General features: G+C 42.7%; 1 protein-coding gene across 1 annotated transcript; it reads left to right on the forward strand.

Annotated features, from left to right (window-relative positions):
• The first annotated feature begins 7,924 nt into the window (after positions 1-7,924).
• On the forward strand, positions 7,925-8,888 carry BEX3 (brain expressed X-linked 3). Its single transcript, XM_080831539.1, has 2 exons — positions 7,925-7,936; positions 8,282-8,888. The coding sequence occupies exon 2, from the start codon at positions 8,307-8,309 to the stop codon at positions 8,643-8,645; it is 339 nt and encodes a 112-aa protein (XP_080687665.1). The 5' UTR covers positions 7,925-7,936; positions 8,282-8,306; the 3' UTR covers positions 8,646-8,888.
• Positions 8,889-9,259: the final 371 nt, after the last annotated feature.

Raw genomic sequence — 9,259 nt, forward strand, 5'->3', positions numbered from 1 at the left:
AGATACCAAAGTTCCGTTCTATAAGTTTTGCTATGTCATGTTATGTTTCATTTTCATTCATTTCAAAGTATTTTCTGCCTGCCAAAAAGGACTTCCTTTTTGATTTGTTCTTTGATGCACTGTCCATTTAAGTGTTTTGCTTAATTTCCAGATATTCATGAGTTTTCTAATTTTTTTGTTATTGATATGAAATATTATTCCACTGTGGTCAAAGTACATATCTTATACTATTTCTAACCCTTAAATTCATTTGAGGTTTGTTTTATGGACTACCACATGGTCTACCATGATACATTCCATGTGTACTCAAAGAATGTCCATTTTGCTGTTGTTGGGTGGGATATTCTACATATTTATTAGGTCTAGTTAGTGCATAGTGTCCTCAAGTCTTTTATTTCCTGGTTGATTTTCTTCCCATTTGGTTTATTTATACTAAAGGGGGGTATTAAAGTCTCCCAGATATTCTTATTGAATTATCTTTTATTTTATTTTTATTGAATTATCAATTATTGTTGAATTATTAGAAAAACCTAAACTACAATTGACAAACTGCCAGAAGGTCAATGGGGACAAATCTGAGAGTTAAAACTCCAGATAGGCCGGTCTTAGGAGGGTGTTCCCACACTTTTATGAGTTTTACCTCCAGGAGCCCTATGAGGTTCTCACAGTGAATACTCCAGAAAATTCCTTCATGTTTCTGGCATGGGGAGGGGAAAAGTCACTGTATTTAAATACATCTGGAACATTCTAGTCTTCCTAAGAAGGCTTTCCACTCAAGAGAAACTTTCACGAAGCCTAAACTACTAGAATTTTATCACAGACCAGCTGATCTGGAGGAAGGGAAATATCCAACTCCAAGCCCCACTAGCCATCGTGTCTCACCTAAGGGTGGGGTGGGGAACTGAGGAGTACTTACAAAGGCCACAGCCCTGACCAGACCCAGATGTTAGGCTCCTCTAATGGCTGACTGATTCATCTATTATTTTCAAGAATGCCCTCTCAGAAAAAAAAAAATGCCCTCTCAGTGGAGGTAGGGAGGAAACAGCAGCCTGAGGTCCTCTCAGCTTGCTTCTCATAGTGTGAAACCATACCTTATGAGCTAAGCCAGGAGGGAATAGGGCCCCAGTATTCTCAGTGATGTCACACTTATAGGACAGCCTCCATTCTATCAGTGGAGGCTTGCTGGAAGGAGAGAGCACTCACCTCTCAAATGCACTCACCTGGAGCTTAACCTTACAATATCAGTAGTTAGGGCAGGATGAGAAATGCTGATGTCCTCCTTTTCCCAGGAAGAAAGATCCATATCTGGGTGCTGTAGGAAGAGGATGCTCTATGTTCTTCGCTGATGGTTAGGAGTGCAGTTTATGCCTCCCTGACCTGGAAGTGAGAAGGTAGGGAGAGATCTAAGTTCAAATACCACAGACTCTCACTTTCTTATGGACTTTTTAAAAAAGATTTTATTTATTTATTTGACAGAGAGAGACAAAGTGAGAGAGCGAACACAAGCAGGGAGAGTGGGTGAGGGAGAAGCAGGCTTCCCCCTGAGCAGGGAGCTCGATGTGGGGTTTGATCCCAGGACCCTGGGATCATGACCTGAGCCAAAGGCAGACGCTTAACGACTGAGCCACCCAGGCGCCCCTCTTATGGAATTTTAATAGATTCTCTTAAATAGATGTTTCTCTACTTGATATATGCCCTTAAGACAATTTCCAGAGGCTTTAAATCGTTTTGTTTTGTTTTCGTAATTTTACCAGTTTCACTGGAGAGTAGGTCTATAGAACTCCTCATGCTGTCACTCCAGAAATTGACCTTCTTCACATTGCTTCTTCCTGGAAGACTTCCTTGGCAAATGGATTAAGTTCTCTTAAGTACTCCAACTGCCCCTTCAGTGCTTATTATACTCTTTCTCTGGTTTTCTCCCACTGAATCATGAACTCCAAAAGAATACAAAAGCTATATCTACTGTGTTCTCTTTTATATCTCCAGGGCCTTGCCTGGCATGTAGTAGATGCTCAATCAATTATGGTTGAACTGAAAGTATAGTTCTTACATTTTTATTAAATGGAAAGTCCTATGTCCTTAGAATCACTCCTAAATATGGTAGTGAGACTGAAATATGAAATGGGCAGACAGTGCTTAGCACAGAAAAGGGCTTAAACAATGGATGGATAAAAGAATGAATAAGATACAGATTTGGGACTTATTAATAAATGAATATATATATGTAATATATATATATGTATACACACGCACACATATACACACACACACACACACACACACACACACACACATATAAACAAACAAATCAACAGTATTAGCCAAGAAAGCATAGGTGGCTCTATTTCTAGTTCTGCCACTATCTTCTTTGGTAAATTTAGGCAAGCCTCTTACTTTTTCTCAGTTTCCCAATTTCTAAAATAGCTTCTTGAATGAAAATAATTCTAAGGTTTTTGTAGGTTTTTAAAAAGATTTTACTTAATTATTTTAGATAGAGAGCAGAGTGAGAGAGAGAGGATGTGGGGCAGAGGGAGAGGGAGAAGCAGACTCCCTGCTGAGCAGGGAGCTTTAATGCAGGGGCTCCATCCCAGGACCCCAGGATCATGACCTGAGCCGAAGGCAGATGCTTAACCGACTGAGCCACCCAGGTGCTCCAAGGTTGTTCTAGTTTTAACAATACATGATCTGCGAAAGCTTAGGATTGCCAGTGATACTATGAATCATACTCTGTAAATCCAAAATTAGGCAAAGGCATAGAAAACATGACTATAAAATCCAATGTTCTGTTAAGTTGGTTAATCCATTCTTTTGGCCTCACAGTTTATTTTGTTCTATTTCCAATCCTTTCTGATGACTTTGCACATCAATACCCAATCAGTACACAGGTGGATAATTGTAGACAAACATCCGAAACTTTTTCTAGTAAAAATTAATTTCCTAGGAGACACTTGGGTGGCTTAGTTGCTTAAGCCACTGCCTTTGGCTCAGGTCATGATCCCGGAGTCCTGGGATCAAGTCCCACGTCAGGCTCCTTGCCTGCCAGGGAGACTGCTTCATCCCTGCTTGTGGCTCCCCTTGCTTGTGCACTCTCTCTCTCTCTGACAAATACATAAATAAATAAAATCTTTTAAAAAAATTAATTTCTTAGAAATCCTTAAGGTAGGAAAAATATGGGTGGAACAAGGCTGTGGAAATTCCATGTTAGGTCCTACTCAAAAATTATTTGGTACTTAATAATTGTAATCAAACAGGTGTCACTTAACATATTGACTGCCTTGTCTAGCTGGAGGGTAAAAAAAGGATTGTAAGAGGCAGATAACAGTAAGGTGTGTGGTGGTTTTAAAACATGGCTACCAGTTATTTGGCACTCCTTTCATCAAAAGTTGGAATCTCTAGTCCCTTCCCTTGAATCTTAGAAGAGGACTTATGATTATTTTGACCAGTGGAGTATCAAACTTGATCCCATGTGACTTCCAAGGTTTGGTCACAAAAGGCCATATAGCTTCCACCTCGTTTACAGGAAGACTTGCTTTAAAAGCCCTGAGATGGCCATGTTGGACAGGCTATATACAGGAACTTGGCTAATAGTCCCAAATGAACCTGTCCTTAAGCCATCTCTGTCTCAGCTGTTGTAGGATTCAGCTGTCTGAGTCACCTATAGCCTTTCAAGATATCCTCAGCCAAGCCATTGTAGCTGAGGCTGCAGATGTCCTGAAGCAGAGAAGAGTAGTCCCTGATATGTACTTTCTGAATTTCTGACTCATAGAATCTGTGAGCATAAATATCAGTTGTAGTTTACACCAGTGAATTTTGGGAAAGTTGTTACCTATCAGTAGAAACTTGGAAGAGCTACATGTTATGCTGCAGATGACAGCCACAGGCACACAATAGTCATGAAGCCAATGTGTTATCAAGTCAGCCAAATGGAATTGGGCAAGTGTGAGAAAAGGTGAGAAAACAAACAATAAGACTGTCCCATATTGATAGAGCATGTGCTCTCCAGTTTAACCAGATTCCTGCTCAGCTGGCTTCACTCACATATATGTTACCTATGACCATGAGCCACAATCCTTGAGCCAAAAGAGTCTACTGGGCCCTAGGACCTTGCGAGGTGCTAAAATTGTATTATCAGTGGAATTTACATGGGACTAACAACAGTAAGGCAAGGTAAAGTCATCTCATCAACAATGATAAGTAAGTCTCCTACTATTCCTCTAAGTTCATCCCAAAGTCTAAGGGAAGGTAGGAATAGTACTAGCTAAAATCTGAAGCTAGGAGGGTCAAGGGAATGCTCTTGGCCCATATATAGTCCAGCTCAATTAATCACTTTAGGAAACTATACAGGACAGAACTTCTTTTCCACCAGAGTCTTAAACAACAAGAGCGAACGGTCATGGGTCTCTGGTGTCTCAAGATATTTGTAGTCCTTGAAATAAAGAAAAGCTCTCTAATAGGTAATGAGGTGTTGAATATTAGTTGCTTTCACATTCAGACATCTTAGTCTTATAGCTCTGTTATTATTTCAGACAAGTTAGAGTAGGAGTAATTTCCTATATTCTTTTTTTTTCCCAAAAAGGTTTATTTTGCTGAATTTCCGCATGAGGCATTCAGGGCACACACCTAGTTCGTGATGTAGCTGAACCAAGAATGGCTCTTCACTCTATACATAAAATGACCTCAGGTCCTGCTTCATGTTTTCTGACTAAAACTCTTTGTCTGATATTAATGTCGTCATACCTGCCTTTTTTTTTTTTAAAGATTTTATTTATTTATTTGACAGACGGAGATTGCAGAGAAGCAGGCAGAGAGAGGAGGAAGCAGGCTCCCTGCTGAGCAGAGAGCCCGATGCGGGGATGCGGGGCTCGATCTCAGGACTCTGGGATCAGAAGGCAGAAGCTTTAACCCACTGAGCCACCCAGGCGCCCCTCATATCTGCCTTTTAAAAATTATATTATTCTGTTATTACTGGTTCAGTTCTAGAGTTTATTTTATGTTTAACCTTCTGTTTCTCTTAAGTGGATTTTTTTTATAGAAAGCTAGTTAATGAAGTTTTAATGATCTAATACAAATCATGCTATTCAATAAGAGAACAAAAGCCCTTTTACTACCATAATATTTTTGCTGGGTCTTCTCTAAGCTTGGGTATATGTTCTTGTTCTTCCTTCTCACTTTGCCTGGGTAGCTCAGTGGGTTAAAGCCTCTGCCTTCGGCTCAGGTCATGATCTCAGGGTCCTGGGATTGAGCCCTGCATCGGGCTCTCTGCTCAGTGGGGAGCCTGCTTCCCCCCTCTCTCTCTGCCTGCCTCTTTGCCTGCTTGTGATCTCTGTCTATCAAATAAATAAATAAAATTTCCTATATTCTTAATACTTAGTTTCAATTTATCAGTAATTGCTTAAATTTAGAGAAAAAGAGAACTATAGTAAGATTGCAGCAACAAAGCCTCAAGAAGACACACAGAGAACTATTCTAAGCTGGAACAGTGATACCCACACAGAGCCCACCATCTCCCAAACCTGGAATTCATGCAGGAGGGGATAATGAGAGAAAAATAGGATAATAACTACAATACAACTGGGCGCATTTCCAGCCAAAAACATGTAAGCTATATGATGGTGACATGGAAAAAGATTTCAGCAAAGAGCTTCCTCTGATGGGATACTAATCTGATATCTCCACGGTTCGATTAAGGGATAACTAGTTAAGGCAAAATTACACAACAGGTTTTTTCCCCCAGTAGCTGTCTCAATAGTGCTCTTTCTGTCAAGCTCCTCCCCCTTTTTCTACTGGGTAATGGGATTCTTTAACTACATCTCAATCCTGTTCCCCAAATTTTTAGTCACTTTTGTTTATTAAAATAGGCCTGTCTGGTCTCAGTGCATGTAACTCTTTTAGTTCCTTTATCACAACAAACACCTACTAAATATTCTTTTAATAATAAATGCTGCTTTCCTAAAGACATTTGTTTTCTAACTGTAATAAAATTTGTTAAGTTACTTCAAGGTGGTGAAAGGAACATTTACACTCAAGGTAAATTTCAGTCTCAAATTCAATTGCTTCATATACCCCCTGCTTCTTTCTTTTTAAATTTAAATTTAATTAATTAACATAGAATTTATTATTTCTTTGAGGGGTACCGCAGACTGATTCATCAGTCTTCTATAATACCCAGTGCTCATTACAACACATACCCTCCCCAGTGTCCATCACCCAGTTACCCCATTCTCCCCCATCCCCTCCCACAACCCTATTTGTTTCCTAAGATTAAAGGTCTCTTATGGTTTGTCTCCCTCTCCGGTTTCGTCTTATTTCATTTTTTCCTCTCTTCCCCTATGATCCTCGGCCTTGTTTCTTAAATTCCTCGTATCAGTAAGATCATAATCCTCTGCTTATTTCTAATATTTATTTCATTTACATCAAAAGGCAGATGGCTGTGGAACTAACTTCTGCATATTGTATACTTCTGCTCATTGTAAGAAGGTATTTGTAGGTTTGGTTTGGAAAGTTTGTAAAGGAAAACAGGGAGTAAAAAAGGCTCCTTTTCTCCAAAGACTGTGGTATCAAAAACACCACAGATTTACATTAAATGGCGAATATCTGACAATTGGACTTCTCCCTAAAGATTTACTTTACAGATCGTTTTGAAAATACCAACTGTTTACATAAAGATGCCTCTTTTTTCAAAATAGAAATTTGAAACAAGCTAGCATGTTTCAAAAGGGATGTTAATGTGTGGAACACAGAAAATATTTTCTGCGTGATACAGGTGAATATAATAGGGAAAAAATGAGGCTTTTTCATCCTGCAAGATGAAGCGTTTCTTTCAAAAGTGCATTCTCGCAATTTTTTTTTATTTTTTGAGGCATGCTGATTTTTTTTAAAGGAAATAAGAGAAATTCTTTGTAAGAATTCACTCTGTCTCCTGCTCTCACCCCACCCCGGCCCTCATTCTAAATTTCCTAGGTATCTGAATTCAGGGGACGCAATGGCAATGGTGGCGGCGCACTTGAGGGGGTGGGTGGGGGCGGCCAGCGAAAAGGGGAGAGAAACCAGAAGAGTCCAAACTCAAGGCCCGGGGCAGGAGTGGGAGGGGTAGAGGTTGTTGCAGACCCTCCCCGGTAACCGGAGAAGGGTAGACTCCAACCGCCGGGAGGTGAGGCACTAGCCCGCCCTCAAATTGGAGAGGACCAAGCTGAGTGACGGGGTAGTGCGCGGTGCAGCTGAGCAGAAACAGGCGGAGGGGGTTGCCTGTGCGTGTGCGCGAGGCTAGGGGTGGGGGTGGATATTCCCGCCGCACAAGCCGCTGGAGTTGGGGGGGCGAGCGCGTTGGTGACGCGAGGCCCTCACGTGACCTGGAGCTGCAGAGCGACGCAGCCTTCGGTGCAGTCGTCACTCGCGTCTGGGTACCGGTTCCCCGCTGTCCTGCGCCTGGCGGGCTGGCATTGGGCCCGAGGAAAGCGGAGCAGGTAAGGGCTCCGGGGCCCGCGCGCCGAGGCCAGGGCGGCTGTGGTCGGCCTACCCCGGAGGCCGGCGCAGGGGATCGGCGCAGCGGGTCCCTACCGGCTTTCTCCACACCCGGCATTCTGGGGAACATCAGTAGTGGCCCCCTGGGGTGGGGGTGCTGGGACGGCCGGGAGGGCAGCAGAGCAACTAAAAGCGATTGTAAATCACCCCCGAGTTCTTACAGGAAAATGGTGAACCTCCGGGGTGGGCTGGGGGGAAGGTTAGGGGTGAGGGCGGGAGATGCAGATGGGGGTGGCAGGGGGGCCCGGGACCCGGAAGGGACCAGGTGGTGGCGGGTCGGCGCCAAGCGCTTAGCCACAGTCTCCGCTCTCTCCACGTCGGCCCTCTGCAGTCTGCGGGTGTAAGTGCCAAGTGTTGCGGCGGCGCATTCACGGCGAGAATCGGGAGAAGGAGGAGACAGCAAGGATAGGCCCAGGTCGGTGCGGGGGATAGTGTGGGGGGCGGGTGCAGAGCCCAGTTTGACACCCCCTCCCATTTACCCCATCTCCTCCCCGCCACCCCGTCCTCCATTTTGGTGCCTGCGGAGCTCGGGGAAAGAATCTTGGGAAAGGAAAAATGGTGGGCTTTGGGGGAGGGGGAAAAGGAGAGAGCTGGGAGGGAGGGGCTCGATTCGGAGGCCTCCTAGAGGACGCCTGAAGCTCCTAAGGTGGGAAAAAAATAAAAATTTACAAAACCTTAGATATCTGAGCTCTGAATTCTGTTGGTCAGTGCACCAAGCATTCAGTCTCTCTCCTTGCCTTTGTCTTACTTGTGTTCAAAGAAAAACAACCAGGAAAAAAAATCTCATGGCAAATATCCACCAGGAAAACGAAGAAATGGAGCAGCCCATGCAGAATGGAGAGGAAGACCGCCCTTTGGGAGGGGGAGAAGGACACCAACCTGCAGGAAATAATAGACGGGGACAGGCTCGCCGACTTGCTCCTAATTTCCGATGGGCCATACCCAATAGGCAGGTCAATGATGGGATGGGTGGAGATGGAGATGATATGGAAATGTTCATGGAGGAGATGAGAGAAATCAGGAGAAAACTTAGGGAGCTGCAGTTGAGGAATTGTCTGCGTATCCTGATGGGGGAGCTCTCTAATCACCATGACCATCATGATGAATTTTGCCTTATGCCTTGATTTCTGCCATTTTCCATGAGATTAATACTGTGATTCAACACTGTTTTCTTTTTCCTTGCATTTTCCTGATACCTTTACTGATTCGTTTGCTGTGAACCTTATGTAATTTCCGTGTGTCAGGTGGATTCTGTGTTACCAGATTCCAGTTGAAGATTGCCTTGACACCCAGCCCAAGTTTCTGTCAACAGTAGAGTTACCCAATTGCATGAAAAAGTGTCAAGTTAATAAAGCAATTAAAAAGCAATCTATACATTTATTATTGTTTCATTTAAAAGCATATGTATATATTCTGTGACCCCCCCCAATCAGAAATAAGATGTTTCAGGTGTTAATTAGGTCCCATTTCTCTATAGTTGGATAACATGTGACTTTTTCCTTTTATTATCTGGAGTTTTAGAAGCAAAAACATTTTCAGGGAGTCCAAATATAGTACAGGTGTATAATACTGGTTCAAAAAACTTTAAGAGTGAACTTTAAGAATTTTCCAGTTTTAATTGGAAGAATAAACCCTCCCTTTATTACAGATATATTCCTTTTATTTATTTTATTATTTTTTTAAAAAGATTTTACATGTTTTTACAGAGAGAAAAGTAGGGGGAGCAGCAGAGGGAGAG

Source organism: Martes martes (genome assembly GCF_963455335.1).
Source record: "Martes martes genome assembly, contig: scaffold_95, whole genome shotgun sequence".
In the NCBI taxonomy this organism is placed as follows: domain Eukaryota; kingdom Metazoa; phylum Chordata; class Mammalia; order Carnivora; family Mustelidae; genus Martes; species Martes martes.